The sequence below is a fragment of the Scyliorhinus canicula genome, chromosome 6 (genome assembly GCF_902713615.1).
Source record: "Scyliorhinus canicula chromosome 6, sScyCan1.1, whole genome shotgun sequence".
In the NCBI taxonomy this organism is placed as follows: Eukaryota; Metazoa; Chordata; class Chondrichthyes; order Carcharhiniformes; family Scyliorhinidae; genus Scyliorhinus; species Scyliorhinus canicula.
Genome location: NC_052151.1, coordinates 177,777,231 through 177,799,077, shown reverse-complemented (window position 1 = coordinate 177,799,077; position 21,847 = coordinate 177,777,231). Strand labels below are relative to the sequence as shown.

The following is a 21,847-nucleotide window of genomic DNA, read 5'->3' as shown; positions in this document are numbered from 1 at the left end:
AGATGAATTGCCCATCCTTAATTGGAGAAAAAAAAGATACGAGTACTCTAAATTTATTTTTAAAAAGAGATGAAGTAGTAAAAGTAAGAAGTCACTTGTGGGAGTAATTTGTATTTCCCTAACAGGAAACACACTGTAGGATGGAATATAAAGGAAAAAATAATGGGAGCTTGTGCCAAAGGCACAGCAATAATGGGTGATTTTAATCTACATATGGATTGGACCAATCAGATTGGTAAAGGTAGCCTGGAAGAGGAGTTCATAAAGAGTATTTTAGTAACTATTTCTTCCAGCAGCATATTCTACAACCAACCAGAGAGCAGGTTATTCTAGACTCGGTAATATGCAACAAGAAGTGGCATCATAGTGAAAACCCTAGGTAACAGTGATCATAATATGATTGAATTTCACATTAAGTTTAAGGGAGAGAAGAATGGGTTTAAGAGCAGTGTTTTAAATTGAATTAAGAACAAATATGAGTCTATGGAGCGAGATCTGGCTAAAGTGAACTGGGAAATTAGATGAAAGGATAGGTCAGTGGCAGACATTTAAAGGGATATTTCAAAAAACTCAATAGGGACACATTCCAGTGAGAAAGAAAAAGTCTAGGGGAAGGATGCACTCTCAGGAGGGTAGGGGCAAAGTCAGGAGCAGGGGGCCTAACCAAAACTAGGCACTTGCTGAGAAATATAAATTGTAATGGATGTGTAGAGTGAGTGGTAACCAATGTATATAGTTTCAAAGGGTCATCTCGACTCGAAACAGTAGCTCTTTTCTCTCCCTACAGATGCCACCGACCTGCTGAGATTTTCCAGTATTTTATCTTTGGTTTCAGATTCCAGCATCCGCAGTAATTTGCTTTTATATAGTTTCTGTGTATGTTCACGTTCATCTGTGCTTGTATAAAAAGAAAAACCCGAAAAAAACCATTTAAAAAAATACTCTATGCCTCAGCTAATAAAGGCAAGTATCCCATATTCCTTCTTAACCTCTATCTACCTGTTCTGCTGTCTTCAGGGATCAATGGACATGCACCCCAATCTCTGATCCTCTTTACTTCCTAGCATCCTACCATTCATTGTGTACTCCCTTGCATTTTCTTGTTCTCCCATAAAGCATTACCTCACACTTTTCAGAGGTAAATTCAGAGTGGAATACAATGTGGAAAAATGTGAGGTTATGCACTTTGGAAGGAGGAATGGAGGCATAGACTATTTTCTAAATGGGGAAATGCTTAGGAAATCAGAAGCACAAAGGAACTTGGAAGTCCTTGTTCAAGATTCTCTTAAGGTTAACATAAAGATGCAGTCGGCAGTTAGGAAGGCAAATGCAATGTTAGCATTCATATCGAGAGGGCTAGAATACAAGAGCAGGGATGTACTGAGGCTGTAAAAGGCTCTGGTCAGACCCCATTTGGAGTATTGTGAGCATTTTCAGCCCCTTATCTAAAGAAGGATGTGCTGGCCTTTAAAGGGTCTAGAGGAAGTTCACAAGAATGATTCCCTGCAATGAAGAGCTTGTCATATGAGGAATGGTTGAGGACTCTGGGTCTGTACTCATTGGAGTTTAGAAGGATAAGTGGGGATCTTATTGAAACTTACAGGATACTGCGAGGCCTGGATAGAGTGGACGTGAAGAGGATGTTTCCGCTTGTAAGAAAACTAGAACCAGAGGGCACAATCTCAGACTAAAAGGGTAAATCCACATTTGAAATGTGGGAGTCTTTTAAGGAAAGGTTGATTAGAGTGCAGGACAGACATGTTCCTGTGAAAATGAGAGATAGAAATGGCAAGATTAGGGAACCATGGATGACGGGTGAAATTGTGAGACTAGCTAAGATGAAAAAGGAAGCATATGTAAGATCGTGGCGACTCAAAACTGATGAAGCTTTGGAGGAATATCGGGAAAGTAGGACGAATCTCAAACGCGCAATAAAAAGGGCTAAAAGGGGTGATGAAATATTTTTGGCTAACAGGGTTAAGGAAAATCCCAAGGCCTTTTATTCGTATGTAAGGAGCAAGAGGGTAACTAGGGAAAGGATTGGCCCACTCAAAGACAAGAGAGGGAATTTATGCGTGGACTCGGAGGAAATGGGTGAGATTCTTAATGAGTACTTTGCATCGGTATTCACAAAGGAGGGACAAGACGGATGTTGAGGCTATGGATGGATGTTTAAATACTCTAGGTCAAGTTGTCATACGGAAAGGGGAAGTTTTGGGTATTCTAAAAGACATTAAGGTGGACAAGTCCCCAGGACCGGATAGGATATATCCCAGGTTACTGAGGGAAGTGAGGGTCGAAATAGCTGGGGCCTTAACAGATATCTTTGCAGCATCCTTGAGCAAGGGTGAGGTCCCGGAGGACTGGAGAATTGCTAATGTTGTCCCTTTGTTTAAGAAGGATAGCAGGGAAAATCCAGGGAATTACAGACCTGTGAGCTTGACATCAGTGGTAGGCAAACTGTTGGAGAAGATACTGAGGGATAGGATCTATTCACATCTGGAAGAAAATACTTATCAGTGATAGGCAGCATGGTTTTGTGCAAGGAAGGTCATGTCTTACAAACCTAATAGAATTCTTTGAGGAAGTGACAAAGTTAATTGATGAGGGAAGGGCTGTAGATGTCATATACATGGACTTTAGTAAGGCGTTTGATAAGGTTTCCCATGGCAGGTTGATGGCAAAAGTGAAGTCGTATGGGGTTCAGGGTGTACTAGCTAGATGGATAAAGAACTGGCTGGGCAACAGGAGACAGAGAGTAGTGGTGGAAGGGAGTGTCTCAAAATGGAGAAGGGTGACTAGTGGTGTTCCACAGGGATCCGTGCTCGGACCACTGTTTGTGATCTACATAAATGACCTGGAGGAAGGTATAGGTGGTCTGATGAGCAAGTTTGCAGATGATACTAAGATTGGTGGAGTTGCAGATAGCGAAGAGGACTGTCAGAGAATACAACAAAATATAGATAGATTGGAGAGTTGGGCAGAGAAATGGCAGATGGAGTTCAATCCAGGCAAATGTGAGGTGATGCATTTTGGAAGATCAAATTCAAGAGCGGACTATATGGTCAATGGAAGGGTCCTGGGCAAAATTGATGTACAGAGAGATCTGGGAGTTCAGGTCCATTGTACCCTGAAGGTGGCAACGCAGGTTGATAGAGTGGTCAAGAAGGCATACAGCATGCTTGCCTTCATTGGACGGGGTATTGAGTACAAGAGTAGGCAGGTCATGTTACAGTTGTATAGGACTTTGGTTAGGCCACATTTGGAATACTGCGTGCAGTTCTGGTCGCCACATTACCAGAAGGATGTGGATGCTTTGGAGAGGGTGCAGAGGAGGTTCACCAGGATGTTGCCTGGTATGCAGCGTGCTAGCTATGAAGAAAGGTTGAGTAGATTAGGATTGTTTTCGTTGGAAAGACGGAGGTTGAGGGGGGACCTGATTGAGGTATACAAAATTATGAGAGGTATGGACAGGGTGGATAGCAACAAGCTTTTTCCAAGAGTGGGGGTGTCAGTTACAAGGGGGTCACGAATTCAAGGTGAGAGGGGGAAAGTTTAAGGGAGATGTGCGTGGAAAGTTTTTTTACGCAGAGGGTGGTGGGTGCCTGGAACGCTTTACCAGCGGAGGTGGTAGAGGCGGGCACGATAGCATCATTTAAGAGGCATCTAGACAGGTATATGAACGGGCGGCAACAGAGGGAAGTAGACCTTGGAAAATAGGAGACAGGTTTAGATAAAGGATCTGGATCGGTGCAGGCTGGGAGGGCCAAAGGGCCTGTTCCTGTGCTGTAATTTTCTTTGTTCAAAACAGAGATAAGGAGGACTTTCTTCAGCCAGAGGGTGATAAATCTGTGGAACTATTTGTCGCAGAAGACTGTGGAGGCGAAATCAGAGTGTCTTTAAGACAGAGATAAATAGGTTCTTGATTAATAAGGGATCAGGGATTATGGGGAGAAGGCAGGAGAATGGGGATGAGAAAATATCAGCCATGATTGAATGGTGGAGCAGACTCGATGGGCCAAGTGACCTAATTCTGCTTCTATGTCTTATGATCTTAAATTCCATTTGCTATTGTTCTGCCCATCTAGCCAGCCTATCTACATCACCCTCAATCTAAGGCTTTTCTCCTCGCTATTTACCACGCCAATTTTTGTATTACCTGCGAACTGATTATACTGTACCCCCACATTCACATCTAGATCATTAATGTACACTAGACAGCAAGGAACCCAGCACAGATCCTTGCGATACACCAATGGACACAGGCTTCCAGTCACCAAAACAACCTTGGACCATCACCTTCTGCCACTAAGCCAATTTTGGATCCATTTTGCTAAATTGCCATAGATGCCACAGGCTTCTTGATCAGTCTCCTGTGCGGGACGTTGTCAAAAGTCTTACTGAAGTCCATGTAGACTACATCAACTACACAGAAGTCATCTGCACACCTAGTCACCTCCTTGAAACATGTCATCAAATTTGTTAGACATGATCTCCCCTTGAGAAAGCTATGCTGACGATCCTTTATTAATCCTTGCCTCTCCAAGCGGAGATTAATTCTGTCCTTCAGAATTGTTTCTAATAATGTCCCTATCACTGGTGTTAGACTGACTGGCCTATAATTCCCTGTTTTTTTTCCTACTTCTCTTCTTGACTACTTCCCTTTACACCCTGTACACTCAAGCCCAAATCATCAACATTTACATCAAAATAGGTGCAGTGGTCCCAATGCCGACTTAATGTTTTCAGTATCATGTACTGGTTACTCAATATATAAACACTGTAAGTTAATGTATTTTTGGGATGAGTTGTTTTTTGGTCTCTCTGAAGGGGATTGATGTTGGGAGTCAATGGGGTTTTAATGTTGATCTCAGACTGCCAGCCAGACTCGGACCATAGCAGCTCAGTGAAGTGGCAAATCCATGTTCACCCCATGAACATGTTCAGCAGGAACAACAAATTCATTGTGGGAAATAAGGGGTGAAAATAAATGTTCTTTAGAATCAAGCTTGCCTCACCTGGCAGCAACCCTCTCCTGATTCAGAAGTGTGAACTTAAGCCTCACTCTATACAGTCTGATTCTGATTTGGTCAAGCTTTGTAAATAATGAAGATTGGTGTTTTTGTGAACCAATTTTTTGACTGTTAATAAGGACCAGAGATGATGCAAGTTATGTAAAGCTGATGGAGGTTGAATGGCAGTTTTTCTTTTCCCAGAGAACAGTGAATCTCTGGAATAGGCTGCCAGCTTATGCTATGATCACTGATTCATTGATTTTTTTTTGATGTGAGAGTTGGACCTGTTTCTGGCTGGAGTGAAGACCACCTCATACAAGAGGTTGGTACCTGGTTGTGTAAATCAGGGTCAGCATGATATCTGGGGCTGGCTTCCATTGCCTAAAGGGGAATTTTCCAGTTTCTTTTTTCCCTAATTGGCCAGTTTCAACATTGTTTTGTTGCTTTTACCCATGAGATCACACAGTCCTGACTGGCTTGGGGAGTGAAGGATGAAGCATGGCAAACCTCTGGGACAGGCTGGATGGCCAAGTAGATGTTTTCCTGTGCAGTTTGCATGAATCACATTTTGGATCTTGTGGTAGATCAGATGAACCCAATACTCAAATGACTAGTTTGCTACTTTACACTTCTGGGTTTCATCACCAAAAAACTAAGCACCTTTTTAAAATGCATGCAGCCTATCTGTATTACAATCGGTTGAAGGAATCCTGGGTTTGCTTGGAATGCAGCACACTGACAAAGTCCAAAGCATTCTTAGCAGTACACCTGTGTTAACATGCTCAAAACTCCGGTAAGAAAACTAAGCAATTTGTAATTAATCCCTTTCAACCAATGACATCAGAGGAAACCACTTTTTTCATTTTCTGGCTCTGTTTCATTTTCTTACGTAGGCTTTGGGTTTCATGGCAAGCTGACTGATTGTGAAAAAGAAGACTGTGAAACCAAAGAGTTTCCCAGCTTGGTTATCATCCAATGTATAAGTAACAATACGGAATAAATACCCAGCAGGTTAGAAGTCAGTTTGATGTAATCTTTTCTCCAAGGTTTTACGAGTTTGAAACTTCAATCTTTTGATAGAGCGGTTGGTTGCACTAGCTGAACTGCTGAATGATGTTGAGGTTCTGAAATCAAGATTTTAACTGAAGGCAGCTATAATTAAGGATATGGCATTACCCTACAATTTAGTGTGGCCAATCCACCTACCCTGCACATCTTTGGGTTGTGGGGGTGAACCCCTTGCAGACATGGGGAGAAAGGGACCAGCCTACAGTCAACAAGGCTTTTGGAACTTTCTATCAAAATCTCCATAGGTCGGAGTCCCCGGAGGAGTTTGGTCATGACTGGGTTTTTGAATGCGTTACCTTTCCCATTGCTGGCGAGAGGTGGGAGGAGTTGGAATCCCTGCTGGGCCCTGCGGAAATTATGAATTGCATTCTTAATGCGGATGGTTAAAGTTCCCGGCCCTGATGGATTTCCTATCAAGTTTGTAAGAGGTTTGCAGGACAGTTGGTCCCTTCAATATTAGATATGTTCAATTGCTCCTTGTCCCAGGATTCGTTGTCCATTACACTTACGCAGGTCTCTATCTCCCTGGAAGAACAAGGACCCTATTGAATGTGCCTTCAGCTGCCAATCTACGTTGGCCAATGTACATCGGCTGTTAAATATTATCTTTCACCCTCTCAAGTGCCCGGACCAGAGGTGACTGTTTCCATGGACGCCGAAAAGGCATTTGATAGGGTGTAGTAGGGAAATTGCTTTGATATTCTCAGGTTTGGTTTTGGGCAAAGTTTGCATCCTGGATTCATTTACTGTATTGGGTCCCCACTGCTCATGTTTGCATAAATGCCTTGACCGTGGGTTATTTTCCGTTGAATAGGGGTGCGAGGCAGGGTTGTCCATTGTCTCCACTTCTATTTGTTTTAGCAATTGAACCGCTGGCCATAGCGTTAAGTGCTTCCAGTAAGTGAAAGGGGATAAATCGATGAGGGAGGGAGCATAGTGTGTATTTGTATGCAGATGATCGGCTTCTTTATATTACGGACCCAGTTTCCACTATGGATGAGATAATCAAGTACTTTAGGAGTTTTGCTCCTTCTCTGGGTGCAAGTTGAATTTGGACAAGAGTGAATACTTTCCAGTTAACCCCCCCAGGGAGGAGAGCCTATCAGGGGATGTTGCCTTTTCACCCAACCAGATCTAGCTATCGCTATCTGGGAATCAGGGTGGCCCATTTGGGCCTCGCTCTCTAAATTAAATTATGCTAGCCTGGTGAACGGGATCAAATCTGACTTGTAGAAGTGGGAAAACTCCACCCCCCACACCCCCATCCTTCGCGGGCAGGGTTCAGACAATTCCAAATGTCTTCCTGAGACTTTTATTTACTTTTCAGTGTCTCCCCACTTTTCTCCCCAAGTCCTTCTTTATCAGAGTTAACAAACTAGTTTTATTTGGGCAGGCATGACGCCAAGGATCCATAGAGCGTTCCTCCAGAGGTAGACAACCAGGTAGTTTAGCTTTACGCAATTTGTTATTTTATTATTGGGCTTCAAATATTGAAATACTGGGGTGGCTTATTGCTCAGAGTTCCGTATGGGGGCCAATGGAAGTGAGTTCTTACAGGGGTTCTAGTTTGGGTGCTTTAGTAACAGCTTTGTTTCAGTTTTTTCCTGCATGATTTTATTCGAATCCGGTAGTGTTGCCCACCTTGAGAATCTGGGAGCAGTTCAGACAGCATTTTAAATTTAACCCCATGTCACTGTTGGCCCCTATCTGTGGTAATCATCTGTCTGTCAGTGGGCTTAGACTCAACAGTTAGGTCATGGGAGGGGTTTGAAGAGGGTTGGGGGCCTGTTTACGGAGGGCAGGTTTGCCAGCTTTGAGGGGCTGCCAGAAAAATTTCAACTCAGGGCAGCGTGGTGGCGCACTGGTTAACACAGCTGTCTCACGGCATTGAGGCCCCAGGTTCGATCCCAGCTCTGGGTCACTGTCCATGTAGAACATAGAACAGTACAGCACAGAACAGGCCCTTCGGCCCTCGATGTTGTGCCGAGCAATGATCACCCTACTCAAACCCACGTATCCACCCTATACCAGTAACCCCACCCCATTAACCTTATTTTTTAGGACACTAAGGGCAATTTAGCATGGCCAATCCACCTAACCTGCACATCTTTGGACTGTGGGAGGAAACCGGAGTACCCGGAGGAAACCCACGCACACACGGGGAGGACATGCAGACTCCGCACAGACAGTGACCCAGCCGGGAACTGAACCTGGGACCCTGGAGCTGTGAAGCATTTATGCTAACCACCATGCTACCGTGCTGCACATTCTCCCAGTGTCTGCTTAGGTTTCGCCCCCACAACCCAAAGATGGGCAGGGTAGGTGCATTAGCCACACTAAATTGCCTCAACTGGAAAAAATTAATTGGGTACTCTAAATTTAAAAAAAAAAGAAAAATTTCAACTCCTGGGGACAAATTTGTTTAGATATTATTTTCAGATGTGATTTTTAGAATAGACTGATGGCACTGTGAAGCAACAGACTTAACCACTGTGCCGCTCTTTTCCATCGAGACCACCGATCGGTGGGCCGGCCTCCCGCTCCAGCTCCTGAAATCCCGCGCCATGTTGCGTTGGGGCCGGCGCGTTGAGGGAGGCCACCGCGCGGGTTGGCGGCGGCGCCACTGCGCATGCACGGATCCCACATCGCAGACTTGGCGGCGGGATGGGAGGTTGGAGCGGCGTGAACCGCTCCAGCGCAGTGCTGGCCCCCTGTAGGGGCCAGAATCGGTACTCCCAGTGGCCCGGTTACACGACAGCATGGACACTCTGCCGCCGAATGGGAGAATACCGCCCCATGTATTTCAGGACTTATGGGAGGAAATCCACGCACACATGGGGTGATCGTGCCGACTTCACACAGGCAGTGACCCAAGCCGGAATTGAACCTTGGACCCTGGCACTGTGAAGCAACAGTCCTAACCACTGTGCTACTGTGCCGCCCTTTTCCATTGAGACCACCATGCTCTCTATTGGAGAGGATTTTATCTTTGGGCAGGTGTGGTGGGGAGGGGGTGGGGGACATTTCAAGTATTTATGGCCAGATCCTATCAGTGGAGCCGGCTCCTTTGAAAGAGGTGAAGGTGAAATGGGAGGTGAACTGGGTTTTATTTTGGAAGAGGTGGTGTGGAGTGAGGCTGTTTTGTTGGGTCAATTCCACATCACCCTGTGCTCGGCTTAGTTTGATCCAGTCCAAGGTGGTGCACAGAGCTCATTTGAACAAGGCAAGGCTGAGTTTTTTTTTTCAGGGAAGGACGACAAGTGTGAATTGCGTTGTCTGAGGCCGTCTAAGCATACTCATATATTGTGGTCCTGTCCCAGATTATTAAGCTTTTGGATTTCCTTCTTTAACACCGTGTCAGAGATTCTTAGTGTCGAGTACACCATTAGGGGGTTGAGAAAAGGGCTCTACTAAGATGGCAGCCATTAATTTTCTTTTTTAAAGAGTTGGTCATAGTTATTAAGGGGGTTTTAGTTTCATGTTGGGGAGTTAGGATTGGATGTGTTCTTTTAAAAAAAAAAAAAAATTTTGAGTACCCAATTACTTTTTTTCCCAATTAAGGGGCAATTTAGTATCACCAATCCACCTAACCTGCACATCTTTGGGTTGTTGGGGTGAAACGCACGCGACACGGGGAGAATATGCAAACTCTACATAGTCAGTGACCCGGGGCCGGGATCGAACCCGGGTCCTCAGCGCAGTAGGCAGCAGTGCTAACCACTGTGCCACCCAAGATTGGATGTGTTCTTGAGAGTTGATTGTGTTCTTTTTACATTGTAACTCGATGCATCTGTTTATATTGTATAATGTTATTTTGTTATAATGAAGAAGTATTCAATAAAAATATTTTTTTCAATATTCAATTCCAAGACAAACACACACAAGGCCAGAAATCAAAGAATGCAGAGATCTTGATAGGGATTGAAAAGCCTAAATATAGTCAAAACAAACCAAGAAAGCAAAGGCACTATAGTGCTGAGGGAAATATATCCTGTGGAGTTTGGGGGGGGGGGGGGGGGATGGGAGAAAGACTTTAATTGGGAGCCCGAGATGCAGTTTGACTTGGGAGTCGGGAAGCAATCTTACTGAGCAATAAATGTTGCCTTGTAAGTAAGCGTGTTGAATCATTGTGCTTCTCTCTGTAGTCTGCTTCCCTACATAAGATACACACGTGCGATGTCTCTACCCACAGAATCCCTACAGTGCAGGAGGCCATTCGGCCCATCGAGTCTGCCCTCACTCACCTTACCTAGGCGCACTCACCCACTTTATCTCTGCAATCCCACCTAACCTACACATCTTGGGTCACTAAGGCACAATTTGACATGGCCAATCCACCTAACGTGCACATCTTTGGACTATGGGAGGAAACCCGCACCGACATGGGGAGAACGTGAAAGCTCCACACAGTCACCCAAGGCCAGAGTTGAACCCGGGTGTTGAGGCAGCAGCGCTAACGACTGTGCCACCTATCTACTGTGAGCTATTCATGGTGAACTCCTGTTTTAAAACAAGAGGTCAATAAACATAAGCACTTTCCCACTTTCTAGCACATCCCGTGAGCCCCTAACATGGAGGGGCTGAGCCAGTTTCCATGAACCAAAGACCCCAGCTGTACAGTACTCCCATGGAAATCCCGGAGTGGTATTGCGCTGTATAATTTGGGTATGGTTTGGTATACACAGATCTAAGTAATTCAGATGTCATCAGACTAGAATTACATGATAGATACAAGGACATTTATTACAAAGATATATACACAAGATGTTGGGCATCCTGCAGTGTTTGTGATACTATAAACTCACTGCAGGGTTCCAATATCACCAGCTGAGCTCCATGCTCATGTAGCAGCTAAACTTAGAAAAAATGCTTCAACAATGTTTGAGACAACACGGTTACAAGACCGTCCATACTTCTCATCCTCTGCAGGGCAAGGACCAAGAAGTAGCCAGAGCAGGAGCCCCCACTGATCAGGTCTGCAATGCATTTCAGAGAATGCAAGTCATGTTGCCCAGGGGACCATTCTTTGTCATTCTCCCATTTAATAGTTTCTTCTCCCCATCTCATTTCCACTCTGCAAGATGCTGACTGACTCTCAGTGGTGAAGAAATCCATAGCACTCTGTTTGCTTTGGCAATCAGTGAGGCAACAACAGGCCTTTCCAAACCTCCCAAATTCAATGGGAATTTGGCAGCAAGTTCCATCAGTCTATAAGATGATCTATGGCATACCTCAGCCAGCCTGTGCCTTTTCGTGTATACTAAAACCTCCAAATGTTTTCCATAATTTGTTACTCCTCAAAAGCATTAGCTAGTCACTTGTGAAAGGTTAAATTCGTAATACAAAGTAAGCAATTTTTAAAAAACCCAGAGACATCAAAAAACAACAGAACTAAAAAGAAAACAACTCTGTAAATAAAACCCAAAGTTTAATACTTTCAGGAGCAAAAGTGTAATGTCTGTGTGGCAGTGAACTGACACAACTATCATACCACCAGTCAGCATATGGGCTAAAACTTGGGATTTGTTGCTGTCCAAGGGTGTGGGTAGAGGTGATGGACACGACAGTACAATTTACACTTTTCCTTCTCTCTCATGGTGCTTCAGCCTGTTCCTGGTGAAGGCTGTCCCACGTACGAAACAGAACAAAAAATCCAAAAGGAGAAAGGTTGCGAGGCCACACTGAGATCTGACCAGTTTTGAGTTGGGGTTGGGAATTTTGAAGTACCTCTGAGCTGACAGTAATATCCTCCAACTCTTTGTCCATGATCCAACTTTACTCAAGATTACAAATTAGTTTCCCCAGAAAAATTTACAAATTAGATACAATGTCTTTCTGCAATTTGGAATTACATCATGTATCACATTTTCCATGTGGCAAATCTTTGTTCATTATCCTTCTCTCTTCAGCCTTTCATGAAGTTGATTATTTAAATACAAACCAGCCTTACGATTACTAGTTAACGGTGGAATGTGGGGGAAGAATTTCATGATTTATTGTTTTTGAAGTAACTTCTTCCCAGTTGGGTGTCGCTAATGAAATTGAGCCTTAATGGGGTGGAATGACTGCTGGGTGTCCCTTCCCACCTGAGTGAGGTGGGGGTGGAGTCCTCAGATAAATTTGAAACACTTGGTCTTGTCATGTGGTAGCCGTGTTTTGAAGAGAACAGAGTCCACGCGGAACTGGGTGTAGAGCAGCGGCATGTACCCGTAGACCTTCACAAAGAAGTTGATGCACTTGTGCCTCTCGTGGAAATGGGAATCATCGTGCGACAGTGCCTGGGGACATCCTGGGCACCGGAAGGTCCAGCGGGATGTGACCTGTTGGATGCAGAATGTAAAGAGGTTAGAGCAGAGCGTTCCAAACTTCTTGCCCACTGTAACCCCATTTTGAAACATGAAAATTGTTGTAACCGCAGAGTGAGAGTGGGGGGAGGGGTATCTGCGAGAGGTGAGTTTGTGTGGGGGGGGGGGGGGGGGGGAGGGGGGAGTTTATAGGGAGTGTACATATTAGAGAGCAAGGGGATGCAAGACAAGAAAATGATGTGGGTCACATGACATGGGGCCTCAGAGCCAATTCCCAGGGCTACCCCATCTAAGTCTGGAACAGTCACGTGACCCATAGTTTGGGAACTCCTGGGTTGCAGGCCTGGCCTCTGTGAGGCAGGGGGAAAAAAACTGTTGACTGGAATCTCTGGTTTGACTTGCAAAGAAAATGAACTTCAATGTGGTGTAATTCATTTCATGATTCTCCCTCCTCCACCCCCCACCAAGGTTTGTGCATTAGAGTCTGTAAAGGAGCTTGTATTTATGTTTCTAAAAGAAACTTGCACAAACTCAACAACTTGCATTTATATTGAACACTAAATGTAGCAAAACATCCTGAGGTGCTTCTCAAATATACGGCAACATCAAGCCATGTGAGGTAGTATTACGCTAGGTGATCTAAAGCTAAAAAGGCAGGTCTTAATAGGGAGTGTCTCAATAGAGACAGAGTAGTTTAGGCAGGGAATTCCAGGGCTCATTGTCTCGGCAGCTGAAGTACAGCATCACGTAGAGCAATGAAAATCGGGGATGCGCTAGAGGTCAGGATTGGGGAATGCAGATATCACGGAGGACCTGGAGCTGTAGGAGCAAACAGAGACGGGATGGGGTTAGGCCATGAGGGATTTGAACACAAGGATAGAAATTTAAAAATTAAGGTGCTATCAGACCAGGAATCTATGCCGGTCAGTGAGCATAAGAGTTGTGGATGATTGAGACTCAGTACGAGTTAGGATGAAGGCAGCAACATTTTGGACTAACTCTAAGTTTACTGAGGATGGTGGCTGTTTTGAGGAACACTGGAATAGTTGAATAATGTCAGATAAGCTGAAGCAGGGATAGAAACAACATAAAGTTATCCCAAAGTACTTTACAGCCCACGAAGGGCTTTTGAAGTGTAGTCTCTGTTATCACGTGAGAAATGCAACTGCCAATCTGTGCACAGCAGCGATCTGACAGTGGTGCAATCACATTTTTTGTGAAGTTGATTTAGGGATAAATGTTGGCTCCAGGATGCTGGGGAGAGCTCCGCCTGCACTTCTTCGAATACTGCCATGGAATCTTTTACATCCATCCGAGTGTGGGGGAATCAACATGGACTATAATTCTCTGGAGTGGAATTTGAAGGCACGTTAATATACACCACATTGTCAATAGTGTAAACTAATTGGCCATCTAGAACTCTATTACAGAGTACCTGACCACATTCCCATTACACACAGACAGCACCATGCTAAACCTTTCCTTCACATACTCAATACATACGTTGTAAAGTTCCTTAAACCATCATGACACAGACAAATATTGTTCCATTTTAACACAAAGTACTTTTCACAATACTTAATGCTGAATCTTATTGACAGTCTTACAGTGTCAAAGTCATGTCAGTTTCAGCAGCACTAACCTTTATTGGTGGTTTCCTGGTAATGTGGGAAACAAGGAAGTTCATGGCGATGTCTTCGCAATTAATGTACTCATCCACCATGTCACGAATGGCCTGGGGCATTATATAGGAGTAGAGGTACGCATAGTACTGGAAGAGAAGAGCAAAATCTTCAGCAGGTAGCCTGAAATATAATGGGAAATGAGGGAAAGGAGGAGAACTAACCATGAGCTGAAGCTCCCTCTAATTCTCTCTGCCTCTCTCTTGAAGACCCATATCTTTGAACGAGCACTTGATCACCTGTCCTAATGCCTCTTTATACTCTTGGTATAAAACTTGGAGCCGTAATACTCCTAAAAGCAGCCTTGGAATGCTTTATTACATTAAAAGCTCTACATAAATTCAAATTGATGTTGAAGCTGAATTTTAGAACTCAAGATCTTCGAGATGAAAACCAGTTAATCTATTCGCTTTACTAAAACTTGGGCGGTGCACAGGACTATATAACAAAAAGACCCAAATGTCCCAACTGCAAATAAATAGTATTAACTGTGTTAATAGAACAATTGGTACATTCAACAACACTCCTTTTCCTTATAGGGACCCCCATCCCAAACCAACTTTGACCCCAATTGATGGCAACACTGACCCTTGATCCCAACCGACCTCGGCCAATCACGGGTGAATCTGACGCTGGCTGCCTCTGTCCCTTCTGAGCAGCTGAAGTCCTGTTGATGTTCTTGTATATTCATGTTTGTTCCTAGTTGGAACAAGGTCACTTTAAAAGTTCGATCACGTGACGTACTGATTATATCATTGGCAGTTTGGGCAGGCTAACAGTCCACCTATTCTAGCAGCCTGTGAGAAAAAACCTTTCTAATAAAACTCTTGTTTGTACCTTCGTGGTCTTCAAGTCTACCCTTTAAAATACCACAAAGAAAATTGGCGACAAGGAATTGAGAACCACACTGGAAGACTCCCAGAGAAGAAATATAGAAAAATCATCAATCCATACAAAGACATCCAAAAAGGATTATGATACAAACACCACTACACCAAAGCTGGCAATGGAGGGGTGCTGAATAATGGCAGTAGCCATTGAAGGAACTGAAATTTAAGCAAAGATTTCAGAGAAAATAATCGGAAAGAAGCTGGCCACGTGCTCTTCCAAGGAAGTTCTGGAACAGTGCTCCCTCTTCTGTGAGTAGCAAGTAAAGTAACAAATTCTGCAACAATAATTTAGAACTAGGGGATGTTTGCAACACCCGGGTAAAACTTGGAACGGAACAAACTAAGCTCAGGGTCACCTTGTTTGAAAAGTTAAAAAAAGCGAGGTAGTGCTATAAAAAAAACTGTGTCACATTTGTGCTTATGCAAGCTTTCCCATAGTAAAATGGCAGGAGTTTTTGGCATTACAATGAAAGTACCGAGGAAAGTGCAAAATACAAGAATTGTGATAAGAGGGAAAAGTATCCACAAGATACAAAAAGGACACAAAAAAGGGCAATAAAAAGTCATAGTCAGATGACGGTATGTTGTTGAACGGACTGGCCATTGTTGGTGCAACCAACGATTGCCGGGTCACTCTTTTACTGAACGAACTCATGCAAATGGAGGTGAACACAGGTGCCGTCATTTCACTGGTCCCAGAAACTGCTTACCAAGAGAAACTATGACATATCACCTTGAAACTCTCAAAGGTAATACACAGAATGTATAATGGGGAAGTGGCTCCTTGCAGGGGCTGTCTCAAGGTAAATATGTAGCTCACCATACAGACCGCAGACTTGTCCCTGCAAGTCATTAAAGGCAACTATCCATCCCTAAGGGAGAACCTGGCTGGAGAGAATGAAGCCAAACTGGGCCACGGTAAATCTCAATTCGGAGTCCAATGCAGGCCCAACCAAAGCCTAAAGTTACAGAAAGCAGTAGATGCTGAAAAAATCCGAAATGCAGCTGTGGCCAAGGCCCAGGCTAACAGTGCTGGGTTTAAGATGACAAAGGCTCAGTATGCTGTAACAAATATGGCTCAGGATGAAGTGCTTACAGAAGATGCATATAAATGCTTTGACAAAAATAAAGGTCAGAAGTATACTGAAAAGTTTGGCAAGTTATCCGCAATGCCTTTACGTGCTCCTTTATAAATTCTGAATCACAGAGGAACAAGAAATTGACGCGCGTCTTGGATCACCTGACCATAAGAAAACTCTCAATTTCATTGGCAACAACATTCAGTTTGGGAAAAGAGTTGCTGACTCCCTTCAGGCATCAAGGGTCAACAAGAATAAAAAAAATTGCCGATCATAAACTACGGCAACAACAGGAGCAAAAGGAGCCAGCACAGAAACTCATGAAGGATGCTTAGATAGGAGTTGCTCCAGGTGACTAAATGAAAAAGATTTGGAACTGCTCAGTGTGCAGTTTGAAACATCAATATTCCTTTCCTATTTCACTCTGTACAACAGCACCAGATGTCAAATGAACATACCAACAGCAAGAAGAATTACCGTAACCTGACTTTGCTTAACAACCCAATCCTAAAGTTTAAATTAACATGTTCTTAAAAGGTGAGAACACTTTTGGAATCCTCAGGAGCAACAGTTTCAACTGGAGAGGTCAGAAGTTGCATTCCAGAAACAAGACCTCAAATGTGAGGGTGAATGCAGTGACAATGAAATCTCGAGGGGAAAGATGCAGCACCTTTAATGTAGCAAAATGTCCCAAGGCGGCTCACACAATCATTATCAAACAATATATCACACTGAGTCATTAAAATAGACATTACAACAGGTGATTAAATACATGGCCAAACAGGCTTGCTTAAAGGAACATCTTAAAGGAGGAAAGAGAAACAGAGATTTGGAAAAACGTTTTAGAACTTAGGGCCCAGGCAACTGAAGGTACGACTGCCTCAGATTTCCATTCCTGACTGCATAAGACAATTTGTCCCGAGTTACTTTGCTGGTTATCGATCAAGGCAAAGAAATGGAGTTGAGCCATGATCTAACCGAACGGTGGAACAGGATGATTGGGCTGAATGGTCTCCTCCTACTCCTTTGAAAACAGAAGCAGATTGAGCTGTCCTTCAATTGAATAGCCATTGAACATTCAGAATAGGGGGTCCTTGCACAATAGCTTGCACATTACCAGGCAGTCAGGAGAGGCAAAGATTGTGAATAGATCTTATCACAAGTCATTTTCAGGAGGGTTTGGGAGATGATTGGATATCTATTCGGCTTTGTATAACCTTTCTTCCCCAAATTTATTCCTGTACCTGACCACTAAAAGGACAGCTGACCTTCATCTCTTCACATGCCAACCATTTGATTTTCCGAGTTATACATTCCAAAGAAGCACCTCCTCACTTAACAATCTCAGGTTCAGTCTGCTTTTTTTAAAAATTACTTTATCAGAGTTACAAAGTCAGAGTTCAGAGCGTGGACAGAGGCAAATCTCTAATCCAGCTCCTTGCGTGCTCCAAATACCAATTCAAATTGAATCCAATTCACGGTCCACACAAGAGAGACATACCAGATCCAGGCATTAACACCTGACCTCACGCTCATCTTAGCCAAAAGGCCAAGAAGCGATTTAAGTAGGGGCACAAGCAAATCTCTAGTTAATGGCCACTAATGGCATACAATTAAAAACAATACACAATTAACAATCTTGACACACCATAAACAAACCTTATGAAAGAAGGCAGCGCCAGTCAGCACCATGGAGAGTTCACAGGAATAGTTGGAGTTGTAGAGCCAGGACTGGTGGGCCACGTCCCAGGCATGGTATCTGCCAGGAAAACCCACAATCCGATCCCTTGCCTCTCGCCAAACCCTGGAAGAGAAGTATTTAAATCTCAGGGCCAACAAGGAAGAAGAAAAAGGCCGGTACAATGCCACGATCTTCAGGACAGACAGTGAGCAAACATATTCAGCTTTCAACTAATTGCTCTGCTCTGTATGGTCACTGAGTAGCAGATTATAAAGTTTGACTGTACTCACCGAAAGCCAAACATTATCTCATCATGGCGAAGGTGGGCATCATCATCAATAGAAAGAATTGCCTCTGTTTCAATAGTATCCCAGGGTAAAAAACGATTATTTAAACTATTCTTCTCTGTATGAACAACCTAAAGGGAAAATAAATGATCTCAATGGCACATTCCAAATCACACCCAAACAAACAATTAGCCCCAAAGCATCTTTTCCAATCAAATGATTTGAACCACAAGGATCTCAACCAACAAGACCAATGAATCACAGACTGATACATGACAGGAAGTCTCTCTGCATACTCCTGGACCATTGCATGAACCTTTTTGCTAATGTCTACTTTCCCTCTTTTTGGACTCCCTGATGACATATCCCTGTGGTTGACAGAATAGAGTTTTTGCTTCAAATTCTCCTTTTTAATTAATTGAGGGATTGCCAGATCAAGGTACAAGAAATGACTCTTGCTCCAATTCCCCCCTCCTCTGCACATTCTCTCTCTGCTCCTCATTTTCTGCAGTTAAACAAGATCAGAATCTAGCCCAAGTAGAGTAGGTACCTGTGAATGCTCCACACAATCAATCAGCATTATCACACTCACAGCAGCCTGGAAATGTGTAAAACCAACCTCTCTGCTCAAGCAGTCAGTCAGTTCAAGGGGCCTGCAGCCAGCCAGAATTGAACTCGACCACAATGGGGCTGGTCTCCTCATTCACAGAGCATTGCCATGGGAATCTCAACAATATGGTCTATGGTCTACTGGTAAATTATTATTTTTTTAAAAGTATTTTTATTCTCCTACTTCTTCACATTTTCATCAAATTTACGCCGACCAACAAATAATCAACAATAACAAATACAATGGCAATCCCCTGGCCAACAATCCCCCCCCCCCCCCCCCCCAACAATTTAAATACAAAACACAGAAGAAAAAGTATCAGGAATCCATCATCAACCCATATATAGTCACCAAGAACCTATACACCCCCCCCCCCCCCCCCCACCCACCCCACAATGTTCAATATCATCCAATTCTTGAAAATACATGATAAATAACGCCCATGAGTTGTAGAACCCTTCCATCCTTCTCCTCAGCTCGAACTTCGCTTTCTCGAGTGCTGGAACTCCAGCAGGTCCCTCCGGCATGCCGAGGCACAGGGCTTGGGAAGCTGATCTGCACCGCAGCGAGGCGAAGGCTCAGACATTAGCCTGTGCACCCGCTTCCAACCCCGGCCGATCTGACACCCCGAATATGGCTCCTAGGGGACCTGATTAGAGTCTCACACGCACCACCCTTGAGATTACCCTAAAGACCTCCCTCGATTACCCCTCCAGTTTCGGACAGGACATATGAATGTGATTTTCCAAATACCAAATTCCAAAATACCAAAACATATGAATGTGATTTTCACCCTCCGGAGCACGTCACACCAGACCCCCTCCTCCAGACCCTCCCCCAACTCTTCCTCCCACTTCACTTTAATCCCATCCAGCGATACCTTATCCTCCCCCAGAATCACCCCACAGATCACCCCCTTCTCCATTCCCCCTGTTGTCAGTACCTCTTCCAAAGCGTGGGGGCCGGCGCCACCGGAAAGCTCTGTATATCCTTCTTAGCGAAATCTCAGACCCGTATATATCTAAACATTTCCCCCTGCCCCAACCCCTATTTTGCCCCCAGCCCCTCCAGCCTCACAAACCGGCTCCCCAGAAACAAATCCTTTAATACCCTAAGTCCCCTCTCCTCCCATCTCCGAAAACTCCCATTCCACTTCCCTGGCTCAAACTTATGGTTCCCCCAAATCAGCATTTCCCTTGATCCCGCCCACAACCTAAAGAGCTGCCGCAACTGCCTCCAGTAGATTCGGAAGACCCAACCCACCTGACTGCCTTCCTCTCTGCAACAGCACCTTACTGATCCTAGCCACCATCCCCCCCACCACAAATAAACGAGGTAATAATCTTTTCCACTTCCTTAAAAAACGCTTTTGGCAAAAAGAACTGCAGGCACTGAAAAATGAACAAAAACCGCAGCAACACATTCATCTAATTGCCTGTACCCGACCTGCCAGCGACAGGGGAAGACCATCCTACCTTGCTAGATCCGCTATCACCCTCCCTACCAAATTAGTTATATTATACCTACGTAGCCCCCCCCCCCAATCCCGTGCCACCTGCACCCCCAGGTATCTAAAGTGGGTAGCTGTCCTACGGAATCGCAGCCCCCACCACCCCACCCCCTCCCCACCGCCGGTCGGGACACCACAAAATATTAACTTTTGTCCAAATTTAGCTTATACCCCGAAAAAGACCTAAACGCTCGAAGCAGCTCCAGTATACCATCCATCAATGAACTCGGTTCCGACACATACAATAACAAATTGTCTACATACAAAGATACCCTATGCTCCACCAGCCATTCCCCTCTCCCCCCCGCACTATTCCCCCTCCACACCCCCAAATCCCTCAACGCGATGACCAAGGGCTCATACGCAAGCACAATAACAGGTGGTGGTGGTGGTGGTGGTGGTGGTGGTGGTGGTGGGGGGGGGGGGGGGGGGGGGGGGGGGGGGGGGGGGGGGAGAGACGGGGGGGGGGGGGGGAGAGACGGGGGGGGGAGACCCGGGGGGGGGGGGGGGGGGACACGACGGGACATAGAACATCCCTGCCTGGTCCCTTGGTGCAGAGGAAAATCATACTATTCATGCGAACACTCGCCCTCGGCTCCCTGTATAGCAGTCTTACCCACTCCACAAATCGCAGCCCAATCCCAAACCACTCCAAAACTGTCATCAAATACCCCATTCTGCCCGGTCATACTGGAAATTTTAGGTGTGGCCTCATGGTTCAATGGGAACACCCCATCATTCAGGAGTCAGAAAAATGACTTGAATAGAAAAGCATAAAGGATAATCTGAATGAGGAACTGAAAATGATTAAGTTGTAGGGGAGAGATGCAGAAATTATTTCCTCTGGTGCAGGAGCCCTGGAGGAGAGGGAATAATCTTTAAATTAGAGGTAGCATGTGTGTTAGCAGGAAGCAATTCTTCACATAAAGGGTATTGATAACTTTCTCCCCCAAAGGACTATTGATGCTGGTGATCAAATGAAAACTTCAAACAGGAGATTGGTAGATTTTTGTTGTAGTAAGGGATAATGGAACCAAGGCAGGTAAAGGGAGTTAAGCTACAGATTGGTTGTGAGAGGCTGAATGGCCTTTATCACTCTGATTGGAACTCTGCACCTCCCCATGTAATTGGGCTGCGAGTCACCTGTGTGTGGTCCAGTGAGTCAGTTCACAGGCATCCTGTGCTGGTACGGTCATGCTGTGTTCAATAGAGGGTTCAAAGAATATTGTGCAATAAAGGGATGAGGCGTGACAGGGAGCATCTGTTATTTCCCTCGACAGCTGCAAGCACTTAGTGGCGTTTATATTACTCACCAGCACTTCAAGCGCCAAGTAAAGAGTGACCAAAAATCTTGCAAACAACCAAAAGGAAAATTTGGGAACTGCTAATCATGGAACTCAAAGAACTTGGGAATTATTTGCGTAATCACAGCTTATGCCATTCCGACAAGTCAGGATAAAGGTAAACTGACAACTGAAAATAACTGAGAGGGAGAGAGAGAGAGAGAGAGAGTTGGGAGGAGCGGGAGAGAGTTGGGAGAGGAGCGGGAGAGAGTTGGGAGGAGCGGGAGAGAGTTGGGAGAGGAGCGGGAGAGAGTTGGGAGAGGAGTGGGAGAGAGTTGGAAGGAGCGGGAGAGAGTTGGGAGGAGCGGGAGAGAGTTGGGAGAGGAGCGGGAGAGAGTTGGGAGAGGAGCGGGAGAGAGTTGGGAGAGGAGCGGGAG

The 21,847-nt window shown here is 44.7% G+C and overlaps 1 protein-coding gene across 1 annotated transcript in view; it reads right to left on the bottom strand.

Moving 5' to 3' along the window:
• Positions 1–10,800: 10,800 nt before the first annotated feature.
• extl3 (exostosin-like glycosyltransferase 3) overlaps positions 10,801–21,847 on the bottom strand; it is a 101,709-nt gene continuing 90,662 nt past the window's right edge. Inside the window, 4 exon segments of the mRNA XM_038800497.1 lie at positions 10,801–12,403; positions 14,031–14,159; positions 17,699–17,843; positions 18,011–18,138. Coding sequence (XP_038656425.1) covers positions 12,194–12,403; positions 14,031–14,159; positions 17,699–17,843; positions 18,011–18,138 — 612 coding nt within the window. The 3' untranslated portion in view covers positions 10,801–12,193.